The sequence below is a fragment of the Acomys minous genome (genome assembly GCF_964271855.1).
Source record: "Acomys minous genome assembly, chromosome: 5".
Lineage (NCBI taxonomy): Eukaryota > Metazoa > Chordata > Mammalia > Rodentia > Muridae > Acomys > Acomys minous.
In genome coordinates this window covers 18,016,482-18,042,808 of record NC_140494.1, presented here as the reverse complement: position 1 = coordinate 18,042,808, position 26,327 = coordinate 18,016,482, and the positions used below count along the sequence as shown (strand labels likewise).

The window sequence follows — 26,327 nt, the reverse complement described above, 5'->3', positions numbered from 1 at the left end:
TTCATTTTTCTCATTTGGGGTGCATAGATGTTTACGTTTCCCCAGGAAAGTCATGCAACACTTTCAAAACAGGAGTACCAGATATTTTCTTTATTGATTTCAGGTGATTAGGTCAGGAAAGACTCCCACAAACTGGCCGAAGATACAGGATACTGTGGAATGGCTAATGACTGGGTACTTGTTTTAGAAACTAGCTTACTGGTCCTTAGACTATTTTCTTTTTCCTCTCTTTCCTCCTCCTCCTCCTCCTCCTCCTCCTCCTCCTCCTCCTCCTCCTCTTCTTCTTCTTTCTTTTTTGGTCATGGAAAGCTACTTCAACCCTTGAGCCTTAGTGTACTGTTTATAACCAGTTTGCTGAACTGTGGCAGAGTGCCACTGTCACAGCATTTTCACCATAAAGACTTGCTGGTGCCATAAAAAAGAGCTGATATATATCTTTTAAAGCCAATGTGAAAATAAAGATCTAAGAAAAAAAAAATCACCCTCCCTTTCTAAAGTTACATATGGGATGTGGCCCCAAACAACAAAAAGCACAAAATAAAAAATCCCATCCTACTCAGCAACAGAGAGAACTGTTCGTCATGTTCAGGTGTAAAACAGCCAGTTACTTCGGTTAATTTTAAATCCTTTTCACCTCATTACCATCAGGAAAGCCACATCGAGGCTCTCTTGTGCTCATAAGTACGTTAACTATTAGCCTCGTGACTGGTTATAAATACTATTGGGGATTTTAAGTTTTACCTGAGTGCCTGGGAGAGAACAGTTAAGAGCACTTGTTCTTGCGCAGGACCCAGGTTCCATTACCAGCACCGTATGATGGCTCACAACCATAACTGCAGTTCTAGGGGATCCGACAGGCAAGCACGCGGTGCACATACATTGCACGCAGGCAAAACATTCATACACGTGATGTAAATCTTTTGAAAATGAGAGAGGGTAGTGTTGATTCACAGCTGATGACGGGTTCATATGTCCGGCGGAGGAAAATACTTGCATGAAACCCTAGACCAAATAAACTGGCCTTCACCGCTACCTGTACTGGGGACACTAACCGGAAACCTTCCGGACTCAGGTCAGCGAGGTGCCCTCTTCAATCCAGCATCTCCCTAAACCCGGAGCCCTCAGGAACACCTGGCAAACTCCGTTCTTCCCAGGGCGAAGCACCACCCTCAGGGGGCAGGACTGCAGGAGACTTAACAGTTGCAGATTGGGCGTGCACAGAAGGGTGGGCTTTAGGCGCCGGAAGTGACGAAACCAGGAAGCGCCCTTCGGCACCGAGGTTCTGGGCGCGGTTTTGGAAAATAGCTAGTCACAGATAGCTATCGCTAGCCGCTTTTCCGAGGTACCTCAGGGTACATTTGTTTATTACTAACCCGTTTTTGGCGCAGCCTCGCAATTCGGAGCTTTCTCACAGCATCCGAGAGAACGACAAAGCCCGGACCCTCCTCACTCCTCAACTCAGCTCCAAAAGGCACTCCTGTGCTCGGTCATTGGCCGGCAACGCTGCAAAGAACTGCTTCCCAACATTTTCTTGGGAAACTTAAGTCAGGATTTAAAAAAGAGAGAGAGAGATGCATATATTTCCTAAGATATCTTTGAGACCTGAAGTTGAAAACTATCTCAAAGAGAGCTTTTTGAACAAGGAGGTAGGTCTCATAGACATTTGCAAGATTTCGGATACAACTTCTGGGAAAGCAAAACGAAGACTAAAGGGTAATCTTTACAGCCTTGGTTCTTGTCACTAGTCTGTTGGAATGTTTAAAAATCATCTTTTTGTTGGGATTGATGCTTACTGAGATAAATGAGTATATGTGCTCGCATTTAGGTGTAAGGAAAAGAAAGAAAGAAAGAAAGAAAGAAAAAGTGTTATGTGCCTGTCAGTATCCTTAGTACTATAGGGTTAGGAAAATTAACTAGAAAAGTTCCCTGGCCACAGAGCTCAAGGCTTACATGGTAGATGCATCTGTTCTGTTAAAGTACATGCTCCTGTACTCAGGCGGAAAGGAACACCCTGAGTGCCTCTTTAAATGCTGTCCATTGTTTGTAAACCATTACATTTTAATCTAATAAATCTTGGTAGAGTACTTTGGTTCCATTTTTTTTTTTAAGAACTGAGATCAGAGTCCAAAGAGTCTTGTTACTCATCCAAACTGACATAATTGTCAAACAACGAAAGCTCAGATACAATGAAAGAAAAAGTCAGTTTTAGAGTCTCGAAAGCATAATCTATTTATCATCGGTTTATTACTTATTTATCGAGATAGGGTTTCTCCACATAGTCCTGGCTGTCCTGGAACTCACATAGTAGACCAGGTTGGCCTTGAATTCACTATGATCCACTTGCCTCTGCCTCCTGAGTGCTGGGATTATAGGCGTGCTCCACTGTGCCTTGCTGGAAAGCATAATTTTTGTATGAGTTACCTTGAATTAATTCTCACTGGTAAAGCTTAATTTATTCTGTGAAAATTAAATAGGTTAAAAGTACTTGGCAAGATTGTCGTGGGGTGTCATCAGCCTTAAGTGAAAACAACTGTGTTTGGCAGGCACGTCTTCAAGAGTATCAACTGCTTGTTACTGGCCACACTTAGCACAGATGTTCCACGTGAGCGTTGATTGCCTTCTAATGAAAAATTCCCGCATGTTCTGATCACCTTACCCTGCTACCACTGGGAAACTTGGATTTTTTTTTCTAAATTTTTGGTTTTCCAGCAAAATTAAATCCATTTAAATGCTTTTCATTTTTGAGTGTTTTCAGAGCTGGGATTTAAAAACAGATTTCTACGTCTTCTTTCCAAATCATGTTACAAGGATAAACTAGATGGAAAGAAAAAAGATTTTAAGTTTATCTTAAGGTATCTTATGAAATGTATATTAAGAGAGGAAAGGGTGTTCAGCAGTCATTTTTCAGCAGTTTTAGAACGGTGAACATTATTTTATGAAAGATTGGGGAAATCTTTATGATCATCCCTTTTCAAATCCACCAGGTATATGAGTTAAAAAAAGAAAAGAAAAGAAAAGAAAGGCCATCTCATTTGCGAAAACAGTTTGGAAAGGAAAGAAATAATAACTAAACCCCAAGTATGTTAAGATTGACAGATACACATTGAAATTGAGATGGTGGTTCTGTTGTTTTCAGGTTGTGTCTGCTTCAAGCAAACAGGAAGCTGAAAGGAAGTTTGAAGCACTGCTGACTCAGCTGTCCCACCCTCCGTCATTCACAACTGTCAGGGTGAACACACACTTAGCCTCGGTTCAGTATGTCAGGGGGCTGCTGCTTGAGGAGCTTCAGAAGGTCAGTGTGCACGTGACCTGCTGTGCACTTAGACTTCTTTGCTCTGCCACACTATGTTCCATCAAAGTCCCATGAGTAATAGCAGATTCTATCTTCTTAAACGTCTGAGTCTCCAGAGTTTATTATTCTCACATAATTTTTAAACACACATAGTGAAAGAGCTAGTGAAATAAGGGATATATTTTTAGAAGTAGAAATACTAACTTTTGCATGTCTTTAGTGTTCAGTTAAACCATAATATGGCTATGTGATATGTTGACAGCATTTCAGTGGTCCATGTCAAATAAGTATATGATATAATTCATAATATAGTTACAGTCAAAATAGAACCCTATTGAATAAAGGGACTTAAACACTTGTGGATATTACAGTTGCATAAGTAGGGAAATTAGGTTATGAACGTTAAGCTGTCTCAAGGTTGTATAGTAAGAGATGAGGTTAGATTGAGCCTAAACTCCTGATTCTAAATTTATTAGAATACTAGCATTTAGGTTAATTTTCTAAGCCCTCTTGACTTCATCATTAAAATATATGCACATCCTTTCTGGTCCTTTAACCTAATTGCGTAATGAGCAGCATATAGTGATTAGGGGGACTGATTGTGCATTTGAGTCCAGAGACATAAGGAGTCGTTGTAGAATTACATGTATTTTTATAGTAGGGTTTGTTTTATTTTGTCTTTTGAGTTTTTTTTGTTTTTGTTTTTGGGTTTTTTGTTTTGTTTTGTTTTTGTTTTGTCGTTTTGTCTTTTATTTTGTTTTGTCTGGTGAACCAATGGGTTTATTGAGCATACTTACAGAGCATGGGTGAGAAATCCCTAGAAGGTGGCTGACTCTGCACAGCTGCCTCTTCAGAGTCCCACCCTATCATGTGACTCCACAGAATCTGTATCACAGAGCCACACTTTGAATTCACCATCTGAGGATTTTACTTTTAGTTGTGGCTAATTAAACATACGTGTCTTATAATAAAACCTGAAGATTATGACAATATAAAGTATATGGTTTTAAAGTTTTTAACCAATATGTTTTGTCAGTATTGCTCATGTTCTAAGTGGAAACAGGGTTGTAAAGTGACATCTTATGATTTGTAAGCAGAAAGTTAGTATCTAGTTTTGTTGTTTTTATTGGGATCATATTGTTTATATTGTTACCTAATTGTTTTCAGGAACTTTGTATTTTTAGCTGGGTGGTGGTGGCACAAGTCTTTAATCCCAGCACTTGGGAGGCAGAGGTAGGCGGATCGCTGTGAGTTCGAAGCCAGCCTGGTCTACAAAGTAAGTCCAGGATAGCCAAGCCTACACAGAGAAACCCTGTCTCAAAAAAAAAAAGTATTTTGTGGTTTTAACATTGTACACGGAAGTTTGTCTCCAAAGAAACATACGATTGGAGGGAACTTGTCACTGGAGGATTTACTCAATGCGTTACATGTTGTAGTTATAACTGGTGGGTGTAAGCAGATCTGGTTCCATCTAACACATTTTCAAAGAAAAATAACCCTGATTGATGTTTGATAATTTTACATGGTATAAACAGTGGCACCAAGTTGGGCTCAGAGTTGTAGTGTCTCTATAGAACTGGAAAGAGATGCCATGGTGAGCCCGTGAGCTGTGCCAGTAGCTTCTCGCCCTGCATGGATTTCCAGTCTGACCAGCTAAGTATAATAGCTTTAGATAATTATGAACTTCTAATAAAAGTCCTTTTTGATATTAGCAAAATCCATATGGCATCCTCCACTGTTGGTGGCGTGTGTCATAGTGATTTAAATCTTTAATGTCCTATTCTGAAGCGGTTAAAATGACTCTCCATGTGCACATGAGTTAGGACTTGATCATGTAGCTCAGGCTCACCTGTCACTTACTGAGTAGCCCAGGTTTCTCCGGGAGTCCTGGCCCTCCTTCCTCACCCCGTCCCCCAAGTGCTCGCACTACAGATACACACCACTGTACCCAGGTTAGAAAATGGTGTCTGCACGCAATTATAAATAGGATACATGTTTTCAGAGTAAGCCACTTAAACTAAACATGGTTTGTGTTTTCAAAATTGAATAGTAAGCAGAATTGAATGCTGTAAAGGAGTCCGAGCTGGGTGTGCTGGCCCGTGCCTGTAACTTCAGCTCCTACAGAATCCGAGACAGGAGGATGGAAAGCTTGAGGCAAGTGTGGGCAATATAAGGAGATTCTAACTCAAAACCAAAAATTAAAAAAACGAGCTCAGGGTACAGCTCAGTGGTTCATCACTTGCCTAGTCTGTTCGGCCCCCAAGCACTCTTTCCTGCTGAAGCAGAGGAAATATTTAGAGATGTGTTTACTTCTACAGTATTCCATGAAGTAAAGTGAAGTAGGCCTAAAATGAGCTTCCTGAGTGGGAGGTGGTGGCATGGTGAAACCTGTGTCACTTCCCACGTGTACGGGGTCCTCTGTCATTGTGTGCGTGGTGACATGGAGGAGAGGCCTGTGCGGCTGACCGTGTGCACCGGGAGCTCCATCACTGTGTGTTTGTCGTTAGCAGCAGTTCAGTGGCTTCAGCATCCCTGTTCTCCAGCATCCAGCCCTTCCAGATGTCTTACTCATCCCTGTGACTGGACCGAGGTTAGTGGCTGGTTCATGTTCCTTTTATTCTTCTAAATTAAAGCGTGTCCCAAGGTGTCTGCTTGTCGACAGTATTGTCTGCATTATTAGAAACGCTCTAGGAATTGGGAGCCACAGCTTCCTAAGTTCATGGTCCCTCATGTACTGTGGTGAAGGACCAGGACTGAGAAAGGACCTTGAAAATAGTGTGTCTTATATATGTTTAGTGCAATGATGGACTTCATTCTCATTTTTTTCTTTTTTTTCCAAGACAGGGTTTGTCTGTGTAGCCTTAGCCAAGGACTCACTTTGTAGACCAGGCTGGCCTTGAACTCACAGAGATCTACCTTCCTCTGTCTCAGGCTCAGCCTCTCTATGCTGGGCTACTAGGCATGCCTCAGCACATGCAGGTTCAGTGCGTTGCTGTTAATGAGTAGAATTTAAGTAGGCTTTTTTTTTTCTTTATAAAAGTAAGGCCGTTTCATCATTGTTGTCAAAAGTGACGCAGTGACTATTTGAGAGCTGTGGAAGCAGGTCTGCAGAGTTCGCTCTCATGATGTCAGCTACTCTTCAGAGCTTTGTGCTTGCCTTGGCCATGAGCTCTGTTGTAAAGATGGCCCTTTGCCAGAGTGTATTACACAAGTTGTCTGTCTTCCTGCTTTGCCTCCCTCCTTTCACAGGTGGTAGGCTTCAGTACTGCTTAGAGTAATGCATGATGAAGCACTGAGTATATTCATTAAGAGCCAGCAGCTCTTTCCTGCGTCTACCTACATTTCGTTGCACAAAGTTGGCTACCATTTGTTTCCTAAACTGAAATAGTTTGGTTTTATTATTTGGTATTATTGGTTACTTCTCTCTTTTTTGAGTTTTCTTTAAGTTTATTTGAATATAAACATTTGAGATATTTTACCCTTTGTTCCCCTTTTAATGTGCCTTTTGCTTGTTAAGATTACTCTTGTGGTGCCATGTAGGCACGTGTTCCATGTTGCATGTCTCTCATCTATTCATTTGTCTGTCTGTCTGTCTGTCTGTATCTATCTATCTATCTATTTATCTATCTATCTATCTATCTATCTATCTATCTATCTATCTCTGTCTATCTGCATGTGTGTATGTGTGGACTTGAGAGTGGAAGTCACAGGGTAGCTTGCTGAGTGGGTTCTGTCCTTCTACCTGCTGGGTTCTGGAGATCGAGCACTTTATCCAGAGCCATCTTGCTGCTCTCTCTCCTTAACTCTTATGTAAACGCTCTAGAAGGATCTCATTTTACAAGAGGTTCTGAATTTGTGCTGTACTTAGGGCATGTAGGTGTTGCAAAGATGAGACATAAATTGTTCAGTCTACAGTCAAGGAACCTTGGGGCGAGTCAGACTGTTAGGATTGCTCTGTAGAAGTATAAGGAAAGTGCCATTAGAGGTAGCACAGGAAGGTCTGAGATCACAGGACATGCTAAATGTTGTATTTCGGTTACTTAAAGATGATTAGTAATTAGGCTGATAGGCATAGGGCAAGGGTGTGCTAGAGAGGGAAGAGAGTAAAAGCAAACATGTCAAGGCATGGAAATGTGTGGTGAGCCCTGATGAAAGTGATCGCATTCGGCCACTCAGTTTTCAAAAGGGCAGGTGAAATCACCACCATCTAACGCTGCAAAGACTAGGTGGCACAAACAAAGGCAGAAGTTGGGAAACTGAGTGATGAGTACAGTGGTCCTGTCTCACATCAGAGGATGGACTCAGGAGCCCTGTCAGCACTGCAGGACTCTCAGCTTGCAAAGGAGCTAGGATTGTGCAGTGCCTTAGTCTGTATTATTGCTGCAGTAGCAAATGCTAGACCAGGTAGTCAAGAGCCTGGCAAGTTCAAGGCCAAGGTGCCCTGGCTTTCCTGCTGTAGCATCACGTGATGGAAGTTATGGAGAGCGGGCTAATTTCTGCAAACCCTTCTAGAGTTTTGCAGAACTCGAGAGAGCAGTGTCCCTCCATTCATGAAGGCAGAGATCTTCTACTCCAATACTATTGTAATCAAAATTACAGTTTATAACACGTGAACTTATGGAGACACCTGTAGACCACAGCTCTGAGCCTTCTAGTTTGTTTATCTAGGTATATCTCATTCAGGACTCTACAGAAGAAGGTCTGTCACCATCAGGACTTTAAGGCTTATATAGGCAATACATCTGCTTAGGGTGTGTTGAGCTTGGAGCAACTGTGCCTCATCTCTGTATCGTTAGATCTATGTAACTAGAAATACCAATTCTGAATCTTTGAAAAATTGTGTAGGATATTTTGATTTCGTCTCTCTGGTTTTTGGTGATGGGTTTCATTGTGCTGTTCAGGCTGCTCTTGTAACTAGCTCTGAGTTCGCTTCCTGATTCAGCTTGCTGCTTTGCTGGGTCTCCAAGTTTCATAGCACTGTGACTAAATGTAGGTTAAGATTGCCGGTGGTTAGTGTCTCAGGTGAGTTAATACATCGTGGAGTGTTTAGGATGTGGAGGAAGTAGGTACAGGGTGAGCAGTATAGATAAATGGACATGGGACCAGGACAGTGTGATGTTGACAAGTGTGAGATTCGGTCACCAGATACCTTGAGGCAAAGACGGAAAAGGTTCCGTTTCCTCCACGGTGAGTGGTGACAACAAATGAGAGATATTGTGAAGCACAGAAGCTCATAGAAATTCAGCGCTAAGGACTGTTGTGCAGAGCTGCTCAGGTTAGAACCTTCTTGGTCCTTGAAGAGGTTTCCCTGTTTGGAGTGATGCCAGGATTTTAGTGCTGCGAGAAAAGCGTGATGTGGATATGAGAGTTGGGGAACTTATGGCTGGGCAGTAAATGAAGGAAAGATGATTTATCTTCTATTTAGCTTAAACTGTTCGACAATACAGCACAAGGTTTTGAAGGCAGCACAATCTGTTTAGCTCCTAATGCTGTAATGAAAACAGGACAGCTTGTTAAATGACCTAGCAGCTCCCAGCTCATGCCGAGCTCCTTCCTTCCACCAGAGGGCCTGCCTTCCAGTTTTTTATATCCTCCCCCCTCCCTCCCTCCCTCCCGCCCTCCCTCCCTTCTCTCTCTCTCTGTGTGTGTGTGTGTGTGTGTGTGTGTGTGTGTGTGTGTGTGTACAAATCAGATGTTTCTTAACACATGGATCCAGGAGATAAAATTCAGGACCCCAGCTGTGGCAGCAGCTGCCTTTACCTGCTGAGCCATTTTTCCTGTACTTTTTTTTTTCTTTTTGCAAGTGCCCATTCTTTGCACCTTTCCTTCCCTGCTTTTTCAACTGCTACTTTGTATATATTTCCTTTTAAGCTTTTCCTTTGTGATTTATTCAGGAAAATAAAAATTTAGCAGGCTATGTAAATAATATTTTTATACTTTTAAAGCTTACGTGTTTATTCGGTTTGTATTGATTATAGCTGTCCACTACTATCTGTAATGAAACATTGAAAAGGCTTATGGCACTGGAAGGATCTTGTTTTTAAATTTTTTTTCTTTTTTACCATTCCCAGAAAGAATATAGTAAAACAACAGTGTGAAGTGATTGTTGGAGCACAGTGTGGCAATGCAGTATTAAGAGGCGCTCATGTCTACGTTCCAGGAATTGTGTCAGCTTCAAAATGTAGGTACAAGATTTAGGCACCTCCATACAACTCATGAGCTTGAGCGGTTGGAAATCTACATGCATGAAGTCTCGCTCTGTTAGGTGTTTCCTGATGCTTTCCATGGAGGGTTTTATCCTATAAAAATACGTTTACCTGTTTGCTTGACACACTGTAGAGCCACTTGGGAAGGGACTCAGTGGGGACTGTCCAGGCGCCATGCTGTGGGCGTATCTGCGGTAGACTCTCATGATAATGTTAATCGGGGTGGGAAGGCTTGCCTGGTCCTGGCAACATTCCTTAGGAAGTGGGATCCTGGGTTGTCTAGGGGTGGAGAACACTAACTGTGCATGTATTAATTGTCCTTTGCTGCTCCTGACTGAATGTAATGTGACCAGCAGCTTCAAGTTCTTGCTGCCTCGATTTCCCCTGTGATGGACTGTATCTTGGAACCAAGATGCGGTTGCTTTTGCCATAGCAGTAGGAAGCAGAACTGAAGACAATTAGGGGTCCACATGAAGCTTCCTGTCAATGGTTTTGCTTTTCCACATAAAAACGTGCATGATGTATTTCTCTAGGGAACGGAGAAATACGGAGTGAAAATGGTAGTGGGGAGACTGGGTGTTCAGTGGTTGAAAGCACTTGCTGCTCTTGAAGGGGGCCCGATTTCCTCTGACATCTTCACCATGTCAGATTGCTCACACCTGCCTGCGAGCCTCTGCAGGTACTCTCATACATGGGGCACAAGCATGGATCTCACAGACTTTTTTTTTTTTTTTTAACCAAAAGGTAGTGAAGTTCTATTTTGTACTCCTGACTTTACTGCCTCATAATGTACTCTCAGGACATTATGAGGATGACACCCAGATCCCAGACGGTGGGATAACCTGGGTGTTCTTTGTGGGCTCACACTGGTGGTGGTGACTGCATCACTGCCTCAGTGGATCCTCACTGGGCTTGACTGAGGAAGCTCGCCTGGATCAGTTACAAGTGAGTTCCGTTCCTGCAAATCACCCATCCTGTGTATAATGATCTGGAAAGCGACAGCTTGCTGGCCTCGTAGCCCTGGTTTCTTTTTTAGTGTGCATTTTTATTGAATCCTTTTGTGGGCAACTTAAAATGTTGAGTATTGTCATGATACTGAGGTTTATATAATAACTTTCACAGAATTAGATCTTGAGGAAATAAGTCACATAGATGATGTTTCCTGTTTAGGTGAACATTTAGATAAGATGTTTTGAGTATTATTTCTGTGTTTTCAATGAAAAGAACTTCTCCAGTTAGATGTTAGGGAATATTTAAAAGTTAAGAGTTGAGTTGCTGTTAAGAATTTTGCTGAAGTGAGCCAGTTTGGATTGTGTCTTGTCCATAATTGATGTTTCTATAGATAACCATTTTAGCTTGAAGAGTTTTCACTAGTCTGCCAAAGCATAGGTTAACAGTCTGATTTTCTTGTTTCTCTAGTTATGAAAGCTGGAGATGTTATTTCCGTATATTCTGATATTAAGGGGGAATGTAAGAAAGGAGCCAAGGAATTTGATGGAACTAAAGTATTTCTTGGAAATGGAATTTCAGAACTAAGCCGCAAAGATCTCTTCTGTGGGTTACCTGATCTGAGGTATGTCATGGAGCTTTGTGGGGGAATAGCTTCCTTTCTGTGGGTCTGAAAGTGCAGAACAGTGAAAACTTGTACTTTGTTACACTCTATAAATTTTTCAGTGACTTCAGCTGGAAAAAATGAGCCCATATTTCCATGATTTTTGGAAGGAGCTCTTTTTTTGGTCAAAAATGGGAAATAGATTAAAAACCAAAGCCACAGTATGTGGATGAAGCTCAGTGGCGCGGTGCTTTGCTGACCTGCCCCATAGGCCCTAAGGTCAGTCCAGGTGAGTGACTGACCATGTTGGCGATTGCTTAGAAATTTTACTTGTTCTTTTAGATTTCATTTAAACTTTGAAGAACAATGCTTATTCTAATAGAGAATCTTTTATTTTCAAACATCTTCCTTTTATCAAAGAAAAGTTTAATTTTAATGTAAGTCAAATATACAAAATTATTTTTAATGAAAGTAAGTTAGACCTGAATTGTAGCATGCATATGAATGTTGATGGTCAAAACTGAGTATTTCAATTTCTTCAAGCTAGATTGCTATATAATTACTTCTATATCATATTTGGATATTGGTAATGCTAAGTAGATTAAAGCCGTGGACAAATGAAGGCTCATTGTCCCTGGTTTCTTCAGCTTGTGTTAGGAGTGCTGTAAAGCGTCATTACATTACTCCAATGTTGGCAGCTGACTCACATGAGCTAAGCCCTGTGAATTGAGACATTTAAAAGGGACCAGAGTCCTCATTTCTGCACAGCTTGTCACATTGGAGCAGTTTTCCCATATGAATGAAGTCAGTTCTGCTAAAGAAAAAGACAGTTAGGCTCTCAGGGTCTTAGAAAGAAAAGCTTTCCAAACGGCTAGAACTTGGCTTTATCTGTCTTAGAATGCTTTGGTGATAGAGTTCCAAGTCGATGACTTGACCACCCACCCACTTGAGTTGCTGTGCTTCTCATTCCCACGGGACGCAGTGCTTCTAGTGACTGCGGAACATGCTTGCCTTTCTGCTGCCAGTAGAAGATAGCCATTCCTTAAAAAGCCTGTCGGCCTTCTATGCAGTGCTCGTAAGCTTTCCCGCTTTGATGGTTCTGCAGCGTTTGTCTTTGTGAATCATTGTACAGCATGACTCCTGTGTCCCAGCCTTTCCTGCTCCCAGTAGCTCCACAGCCACTAGTAAATGGGACAGAAGTAGAACAGGTCGGTTGGGGACTGTGTCAGTACTGGGTGTACTAGGTGTACTGGGCAGCTGTTCTATAAAAAGTTGGAACAGGGCTCTGCCTTTGTCAGTGCTCAGTGTCAGCACCAGTCTGGGTATTTTTTTCCCAGTTTTCATTTAAGTATCTAGCAGAGTGCCTTATAAATTCAGCCATGCACAAAATGTTTGTGTTACCAGATTAGAGTGAAGTAATAAGAATTAGGTGTTATTTGCCTTTTAATTTATTGAGCTCTCTAGTATTAAATCAGTTATTAACTTTATTTATTTGAATTAGCCTCTCCTATAAAATTCAAAGCATGGGACTATTCTAGTTTGTTGTTAAATAAAAGAAGTCTTAAATATGCAGAACAGTTTATATTTGGTGTTTCACTGTGGGCATTCCTAGAAATATATACTATATAATTTATATAAACTAATGTTTAATTTCTTATTTTGTAGAGGTATAGGCATAAGAATGACAGAGCCTATATATCTCAGCCCTTCGTTTGACAATGTTCTACCCAGTTACTTATTTTTACAGGTGAGAAAAATGCTGAGTGGTATTGAAATATTCAGATGAAATTAGAAGTTATTTTTCACTTTTATTAATATTCTTGTGGTCTCTTTATATTCTGACCTACCATTGTCAAATATCAAGAAAGTCTTACGAGTACCCTTGTTTTCTCTTCCAGTATTGATTTTAACACACTTATCTGCCCTCCCTGTCCAAAGGTGATTTAGTAGTATGCTGGAGTTACTGTTTCTCATCTCAGAATGCTAATCATAAGTAATGCACATGTTGCTGTGCAGCAGAAGGTTTTGGTACGTGTAATATCCAGTAGTATTCAGATGGTTTGCTGCCGGTGGGGTTTTGTCAGGGTGTAATTAAGTGCTGTGACGTAATGAGCTGTTTTCCCTTTTCTAGCTTCTTGAGTATATTCAGGCATATCAGCTCACTTTAATGCTATTATTGTATGAAATGGAAATACTGAAGACTAGATCTGTTGAGGTTCTTGGTCAAGGTCACACTATTCGTAATTGACAGCATCTGAATGTTCTACCCACATCCAGGAGCTACGCGCTTTCTTCTCTTCCCAGTGTTAAGCCAAGAGATACTTTTGAATTCTGGAGCATATTCTGGGTGACACAGACCGAAAGTGATCTGTGTTTGTCATTACCTAACCGCACCTCAGGGATGATGTAGTGTCAGGACCATAGGTTTCTGCCTATTTGGTTGTGAGTCACTTTGGGTGATTTGGTTTGCTTGGTTTGGTTTCACTTGTGATCATTTGCCAACACCTGACTCATTGTGGGTGTTTTCTGCACACCTTCACATTGCTAACAATGAAAAACTATTTGGTAAGATACAGGACTATAGTGGCTTATATCGTTTAGTTTGGACCTATAGAAGGAGAAATCTGTGCACTGCAAGCTTCTTTGAGATCTCTTACCAACTTCAGCTATCTTTCTCGATTTTGCACTTTACCTTTTTTTTCAGGTATGTGTGTGTGTACACACCAAGTGCAGTTGCCTAAGGAGGCCAGAAGGTGGAGCTGGAGTTACAGGTGACTTTGGGCTGCCTAACATGAAGGTTGGGAGCTGAACTCAGCTCCTCTGCAAGAGCAGTACACTTGCTTAACTGCTGAGCCCCGCCTTGAGCCCCCTGAGTTTCTGACTATAAAACCAACTATCATGAGACAATTTGTGATCCATAATATCCACATATGCCACAAAGCTATTTTTTGTCCCTCCATAACAAAAGACATTAGAGTACTGCTGGACTAAAGCTTTTATATATGAGGGCAGAGTTGAACTTTTTGTCATTTCCTAGTGGAAACTGTTTTGTTACATGTAGTACATGTAACTGGCTATTGATTGGCCTGTGGAGCTGACTGAAAATTATAACAATGGTCACAATTAATTTGTGCTGAGTATTTCACTCTGTCCCACTAGTGGTTTGTATATACTACTCCATGCACCACTTAAAGATCTCTAAGGTCATAGGTAAGGCAGCAGAAGCTGAAAGAAGTAAAATATATAGCAGGAAGTGGGCAGAAGCTACAAAGCTGAAATTTGAACCTGGGTCTTTGCTTCAAACTTGTCTTGAAGCATGGCCATGAGACATGGCTGCTGGAGACCTGCACACACATTAGTGCAAGGCTCATTTAAAATGCAGGTCCTAGCCCAGTGTCAGCTGGTGGCATGTAGGCTCTAAGAACTTTCTGTGCTTCCTAAGTGTTCCAAATACTGTTTTTATAGCTTTGTGGCTAGAGTTTAGTTGGTCTAAAATTTTTTATTGATTTTTTTTTATTAAATTTCTCTTTGTAAACTAGTTCAGATCTGCCAAATTTTTTTGAGTTCAAAAAATTTTTTTTCAAACAGTATTTTTTAATCATGTTTTTCCTCTCCTCTAACTCCCAGTTCTTCCCAGCTCCCTCTCAGCTCTTTACCTCCCCATCTTTATATTCTTTCTCTCTTTCAAACAAAACAAAACACCAAGCAAAACCAAGACCCACCCACCCCCTTCCATCAAACCCGTAAAAATAAGCAAGCAACAGACCAGGAAGACAGAAAAAAAAAATGCCCAAACAAAGCAAAATGAAGCAAAATATTCACAGAAATCCCACTGAGTTGGTTTTGTGTTGGCCAGCTACTCCTGGGCATAGGGCCTGCCCTGGTGTGTGGTTTATAAATACCTAGTAAGACTCTGTTGGAGGAAATTGATTTTTCCCTAACCAGCAATATCAACTGCAAGCAGCTTCTTGGTTAGAAGTGGGAGCCTATGTCCACTTCCCCTCTCAGTGCTGTGCCCGGTCAGTCTTGAGTCTGTGCAGGTCTTATGTGTGTGGGCACAGACTCCTTGAGTTTCTATGTGTATTGTTAGTCCTGTTGTGAAGACATTGTTTCTGTGCAGTCATCCATTACCTCTGGCTCTTACAGTCTTTTTGCTTTCTCTTATGCTTACGTTTTCTTTTTTTTTTATTTAATTAATTTATTCAGATTATATCCCAATTGTTATACCCTCACTTGTATCCTCCGGTTCCTCCCTCCCTCCATCTTTACCCCTATTTGCTCCCCTAGGTGTGTGACAGAAGGGAACTCCTCCCCCACTATATGGTCATAGGCTATCAAGTCTCATCTTGATAGGCTCCTTATCCTTTCTCTGAGTGCCACCAGGCCTCCCCACCAGAGGGAAGTGGTCAAATATGGGGCACCAGAGTTCATGTCAGAGTCAGTCCATGCTCTCCACACAACTACGGATCATGTCCTGTCCATTGACTAGATTTGAGTTGGGGCTCAATGTTTACTGCATGTATTGTCCTTGGTTGGTGCAGTAGTTTGAGCAGACCCCACTGGGTCTAGATCTGCCCATAATGACATTCTTGTGGGTTTCTAGGACCCTCTGGATCCTTCTATTTCCCCATTCTCCCATAATTCTCTCATCTAGAGTCCCAGTAGGTCCCCACATCTATTCCAATCTCCTGGTAAGTGTAGATTTTTATGGGATATCTCTTTTGGGCTCATGTCCAATTATAAGTGTATATATATATATATATATATATATATATATATATATATGTATATGTATATATATATGTATATATATGAGTCTTTCTGGGTCTGGGTTAACTCACTCAGTATGATCTTTTCTAGTTCCATCCAATTGCCCACAAACTTCAGGATTTCCTTGGGTTTTTTTTTTTTTATTATTTTTTTTTTTTGAGACAGGGTCTCTCTGTGTTACCCTGGGCTATCCTGGACTCACTTTATAGACCAGGCTGGCCTCGAACTCACAGCAGTCCACCTGCCTCTGCCTCCCAAGTGCTGGAGGATTTCCTTGTTTTTAATGGCTGAGTGGTATTCCATAGTGTAAATGTACCACAGTTTCTTTATCCATTCTTCGACTAAGGGACATTTAGGTTGTTTTCAGGTTCTGCCTATTATAAATAAGGCTGCTATGAACATGGTTGAGCAAATTTTCTTGTTGTGTGCTGGAGCATCTTCTGGGTATATTCCAAGGAGTGGAATAGCTGGGTCTTAAGGTAGCCCTATTCCCAGTTTTCTGAAAAAGCACCAGATTGATTTCCAAAGTGGTTGTACAAGTTTGCACTCCCACCAGCAATGGAGGAGTGTTCCCCTTTCTCCACATCCTTGCCAGCATGTGCTGTCACTTGAGGTGTTGATCTTTCTGCTTAGGTTCTTAAGCATTGAACAGGCAGGGCTTTGGTGAAGACATCCTATTTAAGAATAAGTGCTCTATAGTCTCTCTGTGTTTTCATATTGTCCAGTGGTGACTCTCTGGTAATTTCCATCTGTGCAAGAAGAAGCTTCTCTGATGAGGGTTGAGTCAGGCACGACCTATGGGTATAGCAGTGTGTCATTAGGAGTCCTTTTATTATCTTGCTCCTTTAGCAGAATAATAGTATTGGGCTTCCCCCTAGGCCCATGATCTGTCTCGTTCGGGTGATTGGGAAGTTTAGTAGTGTCAGGTAGGAGTTCCATCATGTGGAGTAGACCTTATAACCAATAAAAAAGTGGTTGGTCACTCCTGTAACATTTGTGCCACTGTTGCACCAGTATATCTTGTGGGCAGGTCATGCTCTAGGTTGTGGGGTTTGTAGCTGGGTGATATTGATGATTACTTTTCTCCTTCAGTAGCATATAGAGTACCATCCAGCACCATAACTACTAGTCAGTAGGGGTGAAACTTCTGGTGTGTACCAGCTAGCCTTTAAGTGCTTGATGATGTAGGTACGTGTTGTCTTTAGCAATTGGGCTTTACCATCAGGTTGTGGAGAACAGCCAGTATCCTTGGCATTATCCTGTGATGTTTGGGGGTTTCCATAGAGCCCCTTTGTCAAAAGACATGACAAGATTTAACCCATCCCTGGCATTGGAGGTTTAACTTGGTTGCAGAAGCTATCAAGTTGGGGCATTGTCTCCTTTATTATTGGTGACACCATTTAGATTCCTTAAGTGTATATATTTTAGGAAGTTTCTATAGTAGTAGGTTTCCAGTGGTCTTCAGGTACCCTTTTGTGTTCAGCAGCCCCTTCCCTTGTCCTTTACCCTTCTCTCCATCTTCCTCCCTGTTTGTTTTCCTTCCATCTCTCCATCACTCAATACTCTGTTTCTCTCCCTTAGTAAATCCTTCCCCTTCTGCCCAATCCCTTATGAGATATCTAGACCTCTGTGGTTATTTGAATTACAGCATTACACTTCAAAAGCTTAAAAGCTAACATCCACATATAAGAGGAAACATACGATATTTATCTTTTACAGTCTGGGGTTACCTCATTTAGGATTATTTTTTTTCTAGCGTTATTCATTTGTCAGATGAGTATCGAGGCTGTTTCCAATTTCTCGATATTATGGCAATATCCCATTTCTCTTCTATGAGATTCAGGGCATCTGGTCTTATGATAAGTCCTTTGATACATTTGGAGTTGAGTTTGGGCCGGCATGATCAATATGGATTTACAGGCATTCTATATGCATCCATCCAGTTTGGCCAGGAGCATTTGTTGAAGATGCTGTATCTCTCCAGTGTGTATTTTTGGCTTCTTTGTAAAATAGAAGATGTCCATAGGTGTGTAGACTTATGTCTGGGTCTTCAATTCCTTTGTCAAATCCCTTTATGTCGCTAGTATGCTGTTGTTTTTACTATAGCTCTGTAGTCCAATTTGAGATCAGGGATGGTGTTACCTCTAGCAGTTCTTTTATTCATGAATGTTTTAACTATCCTGATGTATGTGTGTGTTTCCATATGAAGTTTAGAATTGTTTTTTTAATTTCTGTAAAGAACTGTGTTGGGATTGCATTTGAATCTTTAGCTTGCTTTTGGTACAATGGCCATTTTTACATTATTAATCCTACTGATTCTTAAGTTTGGTGTGTGTGAGTGTGTGTTAATATTTTTTTCTCTATCATTTGTGATTGGTAGTATTTGATCTGTGTGGTGTCTGGGTCTCTCAGTTTATAGAACATCTGTCCAGGCAGACCCTTTCAGCTTTCAGAGTCTCTACTGAAATGTCAGGCATTATTCTAATGGGCCTACATTACATGATACTGTTTTTCCCCCTTGAAACATTTACTATCTTTTCTTTGTTCTGTACATTTATTGTTTTACTTATTATTTATTGTGGTGAATTTCTTTTCTTGTTCTACTTGCCTATTTTTTGATAGGCACCTTTTTCTTGAGATTGGGGAAATTTTCTTCCATGATTTTGTTAGAAATATTTTCTGTGGCTTTGGCTTGGGTTTCTTCTCATTCCTTTATTTCCATAATTCACAGGTTTTATTTTTTTCATCCTGTCTCAGACTTCATGGATGTTTTGTACCTGTTTTGTTTGTTTGTTTGTATTTGATTTAACGTTTTCTTTCATTGAGCTGTTCATTAGTACTACCTGATCTTCAAGACCTCAAATTCTTTCTTTGACATCTTGTAATCTGCTTTCATGTCTTGAAATGTTTTCATGATTTCATTTAACTGATTGCCTTCATTAAGGCATTTGTTCATATCTTCCTCAAGGTCCTTCAACATGTCATAAGTGTATTTTAAAGTCCTTGTTTGTGGTCAGCTAAATTGCATTTCTCGGGGCCTTCTGCAAGAGGTTACTAGCTCCTGGGGAAGCTCGTAGCTTGAATGTTTATGTTGTCTCTTTGCACTGAGATTTAGGCATCTGGAGTTTTGGTGTTTCAGGTGTTTCTTGGTATAGATGTCGGACCTTGTCTTTGTTGGGTGGGTGTTTGTTCTTTGGTTGTATTTGCTACATGGATCTAGGCAGGTGTGGTGGCAGTGGGGCCCCTGCTAGAGGGTATTGGCAGGTGACAAAAAGCAATGAGAACAGACGAGGAAGAAAGGCTGAGAGGGCAGCAGGAGGGAACCAAGCCACTGAAAATTGTGCTGAGAGGCAGAGTCCCAGGGCGTGGAGGTGATGTGGAGGGAGGAGCGGCTTCTGTAGCCAGGCTGCGTGCAGCAGAACTAAAGAAGTATGGAGACATCAGAATGCAGGGCAGCAAGGAGGACATAGATTGCCTACCTGCGTCTTAGCCCAGTGCGGCTGCTAGAGTTTCTCAGCTGGGGTCTGTTGTAGGAGATTCTGAATAGATTGATTAAATCTGGGCCAGAATCAGATAACAACAGTTTCCTTAGGGAGTTTTGAAAAAGAAAGAAAAATTAGAAAAGTAAGTTTTGTTTAAAATTGTTATAATTACATTTCTATATTTATAATTTTTGGAAGAGACATTCACTTCTCTGGCCCTGTGTGACCGTCAGAGGACAACTCCTCCCACCATGTGGGACTTGAAGATTGACCTCTGGTTAGCAAGTGGTAAGCGCCTTCACCTGCTGAGCCATCTCAGTGGCCCACATTTAACATGTAAAATTTGAAAAAGAAAAAGACCATTATCATCATTGTTGTTGAATTCTTACATATGTTCTAGATGGTCAGAAGTGGAAAAGTTTCCACAGTTGACATAATGGTCCGAGAACACAGATGGCTTTTCAGACAAATGTGAACTTTCTAGTGACTGTGGTGTTTACAGTTGATTAAAGGATAGTCCCTGAAAGTGTAGTAGAGGCACCATGTCTGTCTCAGTGGTTTTATGTTTTTAAACATTATTCTCAGAACTATATTCACAAGCTTCAGATCACCCAGGGAGGCTGAGGCAGAAGGGTGAGATGCACACACTTCAAATGATAGGAGGAGACCGGGACTCCAGTAACAACTTGGAACTCCTTTCTGCTCTTAGGTAGTAGTCGGTATCCTCAGTTCATTTCTTTGAAAGCTAAGAAACTGCTGGGAGCCGTGGCTTGCTGACATCAACCTGGCTTCAAGGATTCACTTGCTATAATACAAGAGATGAGGGCGGCCCTTCCTAGGTCTTAGCCTGCACAGAATCTTGTTTTGCAGTAAGTTTTACAGTGCCTTCACATTGATCAGCAGGACGTGGGTAAATTGCTATATGCCACTTTACTCATAGACCTTCAAACAGCAACCTGGGGTCTGTTCTTGGGAGTTCTTTTCTTAAAAAAAAAAAAATCAGAAACAATTTGTCAATTGGACTTTTCTGAGGCAGCGTCTTGCTTGTTTCTTCCCTGTTGGGTCCCGAGCTGCTGGGTGGTCCTGTCTCCGCTGTCCATCTCTCCTTGGGACATCTGGGGTTATTATTATAGGTGCAGCAGCTTTTTAATGTGATTTCATGGCAGGCTTTACTCTCCGAGCCACTAGACAGAGGAGTGAGGGCCACGGCACTCTGAGCTTAAAATTCACTCTGTAATTTTTCAAAATATCTTTGAAAATAGGAGAAATTTCCTGAACTGTACGTGAATGTTGATGCAAAGTAATAGTCTTTATTCTTTAGTAACCCATGCCAGGAGCTGTTTGTCTTTAAAGTTGGATGTGAAACTGGCACTTTGCCTCTCAAGCTTGCACTGGCTTATAACTTAATAAAATGAATATTGCTCTTATTATTAAATGTGTGTGTATGTGTGTGCGCGCACACCCATGTGCATGCCACAACATGTATGTAGGTCAGAGGACAACTTGTGTATTTCTTTTCCTCCGCCATGTGGGTCCAGGGGATCAAAATCAAGTTGTTGGGTTTGACAGCAGTGCCTTTACTCACTGAGCCATCTTAACAGTCATGTTACAGTTTCCTGACTGATGCTTAGTAGCTAACTTATAAAGTAGTAGTTTGGAGGTGACAGCCAAAGCAGGCACATCTTGAAGCCAGATCAGGCATGCGTAAGAGTTTGATAGAAGCTATCCCTTTTTAGTTCTCAGGATTATTGAAGTCACTGTGGAGAGGATGTGGGAAAATGCTGGTGCCATGCAGGAGGAACAGCAAAACAGCTCTAGAACTCATGGCTGCGGCCCACTGGTTAGCCGTGTCTCGACAAGGCATAACCTTAGAGCTACAAGTCCTGAGGACTTCATACTGTCATGGAGCATAGCTCTGCTCGTTACCCTTACGGTGCTCATAATCCTCCTAATATGTGAACTGTGTGAGTACTATAAAAGGGCCTCCAGCCCCTCACTGGGCAGTATCATTGGCACTCAAGTACCAATGCTGATCTCTTTCAGGCATTGCTACTAGAGCAGATTAATGATTCAACCACCGCCCTTGAAAAGAACCTGCAGATGTATATTGCTAACAGTGACCCTTAGAAAAAATTTGGAAAAATAGATTGATTAACAAAGTTAGGTAATGGTGTTTTTGTTATTGCCTCTGATGCAGAAATCTTAGGGAACAATTTGAAGTTAAGAAAAAGTACAGATTTTGAGGTTGGTGAGCAAAACAATACCTCAATTAGCACTGGCTGACTTGACTCACTGAAGCTGGACTTGATGATGACTACTTTCTTATACTTATTTTTGCCTTTAGCTTCCTGATACGATTTAATGGAAATTGTTAATGAGTAGGTGAACACTTTAAGATTTAAAATAGAAATAACTGACTTTTTTTTATATAGAAGTTTAGATTTGTGATTTTTACAAGATTACTTTTTAAGATAATTGTTTCTTTCTTTGTAACCACAAATTTCAGCCTGCCAGTAAAGAAAAGCTGACTGAGAAATTGCTTTGCTTGCTTATACTCTATTAATATATAACAAGCTGCTTAGGTACAAATGTTTGTGGGTTCTTGGAAATAACTTGTTATTCATGTTTGTTTCTCACCCATAGTATGTAAAACATTGGGTCATGTGAAGGTACTGAGAAACATGTGTTTCTTAGGTAGACTCACTGTAATCATTCACTTAAAGAAAGAATGTAACTACACTGTGAAATTTGTACCGCTTGAAAGTACAAAATCTCGCTGGGATCTATAAACTGTGGGAGAAATTATAAGGTTGCTGAAACTTGCTTTTTGGAGTTTATACTACCCACCAAATGTATATTTGTGCATATATACAATAGCAGGTTAGGTTGGAACTCAGCTTTCATAGTTTGTTCCATCCACCAAGGTGTGTGTGTGCATGTGTGTGTGTGTGTGTGTGCGTGCGTGCGTGCGTGCGTGTGTGTGTGTGTGTGTGTGTGTTTCTCTTCTTTCCTTTCCCTTTTTGTTTTAGACGCTTTGCCACTATCAGTGGAGAGCCCCCACTAGAAGCCATCAGCTCTAATCCCGTTTGCCACCATCAGTGGAAACCATTGCCAGTAATAATCAGTTTTGGCCTGGAAGGTTACCCTCACAGAAAATCTGCAGGGTTACCAGCCAGCCACTGTGGCACCCCACCTCAGTTTCCCCAGTTGATGCTGAAGGTGGTCTTTAATAGGAAAACCTCTAGGGAATTTGTGGTCTTATTCTTTTTGATGCCTCTTCCCTTATCTTTCTTTGAAAGAACCAATCTTCTAAGTCTGTGTCCCTCATTTAACAGTAAATGTGAACGTGTTATGTTCTGTTTGTTTACTGAGTTGAGAGGCTATGTTGTCAAGACCTTTTTTCTTTTCTTAACAGAATTTGCCATCTGCTGTTGTAGCTCATGTTCTGAATCCTCAACCTGGTGAGAAGATTCTAGATTTGTGTGCAGCACCTGGAGGAAAAACTACACACATTGCAGCACTGATGCAGGACCAGGTGAGAATGCCCTCATGGCAGGTTCCTCTAGGTAGCTGCCATGCCGTTGAAGGGAACCTAGGAGGCAAGGGTGTGTGCCCGAGCGACTCCTCAGTGGGGCCGCTTACCGCGTTCAGTTGAGTTGGCAGTTATTTACGAGCACAGTCTCAAGTAGTTCCCAGTTGCTAATACACGTGTAGACTTGTTCCCTTATAACATTATTAAGCCGAAGTATATGAGAGATGTGCTCTTGCTTTTTGTTTTGTTTTGTTTTTGGTTTGGTTGGGGATTTTTTGTTTTGTTTTGTTCTTTGTTTTTGTTTGTTTGTTTTTTGTTTTTTGAGGCAAGGTTTCTCTGTGTAATAGCCTTGGCTGTCCTGGACTCATTTTGTAGAACAAGCTGGCCTCGAACTCACAGAGATCTGCCTGCCTCTGCTGGGATCACAGGCGTGTGCCACCGGGCCTTGCTTTTTCTTGTTCTTAATTTGAGATTTAAAGTTTAAATGAACTACTAGGCTATAGACTGCCACTAAAAATTAATTTCAGAGAATGTTATCACTGTTGCCATCACATGTATGGTCTATATGCCTACACACTTTGTATCAATAAACATGTAAACATCCATGTGAATGTTCACTTGTGTATCTAGAAAAGAATATAGTCCTGATAATGTCTCATTATCACAAATGTAAGTAAGTCTCATCCTAGATAACTTTGACCCAAATTTTACTGCATTTTACTCTGTATGTATGACTGTTCCAAAGAGCTCTCTTTTATCTGGCCTGGTTTTATCTGTGTTCAAAACTCATTAGTGTTGTAATCATTTTCTTCAATTGAAGAAACAGAGCTTTGGTACCATCTTTTTTGTTTCAAGCTTTATAAAACTAAATGCTTGCTTTAATATGCAGAGGATGGACAGTGCAGTGATGTAGCATTTGAGGAGTGTGGATACTTTTTATGGTGTTTGTGTGCTAGTGAGGATATTTACGGTCAGTGAGAAATTGATTACACCAGGGAGAGAGAATAATGACTGACTAGGAGAGACGGACTGGAAATGGATGTGCATGTGGCCTTAAGTTGTAGCATGAAACAGTTTACCCTGGAAATGAGAACGAAGGTCACACGTGGATGTAACTGCTGGTGAGCTGGAACACACGCTGCACTGGGCATTCTCGTTTCCATTTTCTCACTAAAATAAGAAGCAAACTGAACATATGCAAAGAGGATGGGGAGAGAAAGAATTTTTAGGGCTCAAATATCAGTCTAGGAAATTGAGTCCAATAATGAGATGTGGACACACCCAGTGTTTACTAAGTGGCCATGAATGTAGTGAGATTAATTGATGTGATCTTATGCTTTTTAACTGTGTGGGGGATGTGGGTGAGAACTTGACAGAGAACTGCCTGTAAATACGCAACAGGGAAGCATGGTGCATATAAAGTTAAGGATGTGTAGAAGGGAGCGACTTACGTGTTGCAGACCCTAAGACGATTAAAGGGTGTAGCCTGTACATGAAGCACTTGGAGGGCAAAGCATGATGACACCTGGCAGGTCAGAGTTAATTTATGGAGTGTTTAATGTGCACACCTTCTCAGTTTGCTTAGAACTTAAACATGATTACTAATATGCTATGAAAAGGTGATGATCTGCCTGCAGTTTATAATATGTTGGTTGTATTTGTTAAAAGTAGTTTGCTTGGGGTGGGTGCAGTGTTGGGGATTGAAACCAGGGCCTTCATACAAGATAGGCAAGTACACTTAGGAAGTTGTACTTCCTAGATGTAGTAAAACAAGTCTTTCCAAAGACAGCGAATATTTATAAGTAAATTCATTTTCTATGATTTTATGATGCTGTTTAAAAATGCAAAGCCTTGGTGGCATAAAACTAAACTTTTGGTGAGCTGAGGCATTGAGCTGGTCTGAAGGCTCTGGTGCCCTGTGACCCTCCCTCCTTCTCCTGCCCTGGGTTGGGGAAGTCCACAAGGGTGAGGGGAACGGGGGCGGGGGCGGGGGTGGGGGTGGGGGAGGGCTTAGATAGCCATGAGGATGGTGGAATAACATTTCAGGACCAGCTTCAGTGAGACAGCTCAACTTTATTGGGGTGAGCAAAGGCTATATAGTTTCTGGGGAGTGGGTTCCCATGGTAGGTGTACACTTGGCTGGGGTTGAGGTGCCGGGAATGCTTTATTTATATTCCAGGAATTCCAGATGCTTGTCCAGCAGGTTCTTATCTGGATAAAGGAACTTGAACTTGCATTTTGGCCATGGTTATGTGTCCTTTAGCAGCATTTGACTTTATACCTTTCCCAAAGCATTTTGCTATGATGCACAAAGGATTGAGCTCCTGACATCCTCATTTAGGTTACTTGAAACTGTTCAGATGGGGAGAGGATCAGTTTTACAGATACTCGTTTGTATGTAACGCCATGAAGCTGGATGTTTCATAGTGGAAGCTCTTGCTTTTCCGTAGGTGAGCCGTTACTCGAGATGGGTGGTATTATGTTTACCTTCAAGAATGTTTCTAAGTTTCTTGAAAATACACAAACAGTTCTTTTCAGTTTTGATTTCTGTAAATTAAAGGTAGCTAGGGATGTTTTTGTTTAAAGGAAGAAAAGATATTTAAGAAATTAAATCTTCAAAGCTAGGAACTGACTCCAGGACCTTGTGCTGCTAGGAAACCCTCTACAATTAAGCGATACCTCTCGGCCAGTGTAAATTTTTTTTTAAATTTTTTATTAATTTATTCTTGTTACATCTCAATGGTTATCCCATTCCTTCTATCCTCCCATTCTTCCCTCCCTCCCATTTTCCCCTTATTCCCCTCCCCATGACTGTTCCTGAGGGGGATTACCTCCCCCTGTATATGCTCATAAGGTATCAAGTCTCTTCTTGGTAACCTGCTATCCTTCCTTTGAGTGCCACCAGGTCTCCCCCTCCAGGAGACATGGTCAAATATGAGGCACCAGAGTAAGTGTGAAAGTCAGACCCCACTCTCCACTCAACTGTGGAGAATGTTCTGTCCACTGGCTAGATCTGGGTTTAAAGTTTACCGCCTGTATTGTCCTTGGCTGGTGCCATAGTTTGAGCGGGACCCCTGGGCCCAAATCTGCCTTTCATAATGTTCTACTTGTAGGTTTCTAAGACCCTGTGGATCCTTCTATTTTGCTATTCTCCCATGCTTTTCTCATCTAGAGTCTCAATAGGATGTCCTCCCCTGTGTCCCAGATAACAAGAAAATTTGCTCAACCATGTTCATAGCAGCCTTATTCATAATAGCCAGAACATGGAAACAGCCTAAGTGTCCCTCAGTAGAAGAATGGATAAAGAAACTGTGGTACATATACACTATGGAATACTACTCAGCTATTTAAAACAAGGAATTTCCAAAATTTGTGGACAAATGGATTGAGCTAGAAATGATCATAATGAGTGAGTTAACCCATAAGCAGAAAGATTCAAATGGTATATACTCACTTATATCTACATACTAGCCCAAGGGACATGTCCCATGAA

General features: G+C 41.3%; 1 protein-coding gene across 2 annotated transcripts in view; it reads left to right on the top strand.

The window, feature by feature from the left end:
* The first annotated feature begins 1,255 nt into the window (after positions 1 to 1,255).
* NSUN6 (NOP2/Sun RNA methyltransferase 6) overlaps positions 1,256 to 26,327 on the top strand; it is a 38,271-nt gene continuing 13,199 nt past the window's right edge. For both annotated transcript variants that reach the window (XM_084782578.1, XM_084782579.1), the window contains exons 1-7: positions 1,256 to 1,646; positions 3,137 to 3,292; positions 5,803 to 5,882; positions 9,364 to 9,473; positions 10,918 to 11,071; positions 12,716 to 12,797; positions 22,718 to 22,837. In XM_084782578.1, the coding sequence (XP_084638704.1) occupies positions 1,572 to 1,646; positions 3,137 to 3,292; positions 5,803 to 5,882; positions 9,364 to 9,473; positions 10,918 to 11,071; positions 12,716 to 12,797; positions 22,718 to 22,837 (777 nt within the window). In that variant the 5' untranslated portion in view covers positions 1,256 to 1,571. The remainder of the gene's footprint in view (positions 1,647 to 3,136; positions 3,293 to 5,802; positions 5,883 to 9,363; positions 9,474 to 10,917; positions 11,072 to 12,715; positions 12,798 to 22,717; positions 22,838 to 26,327) is intronic.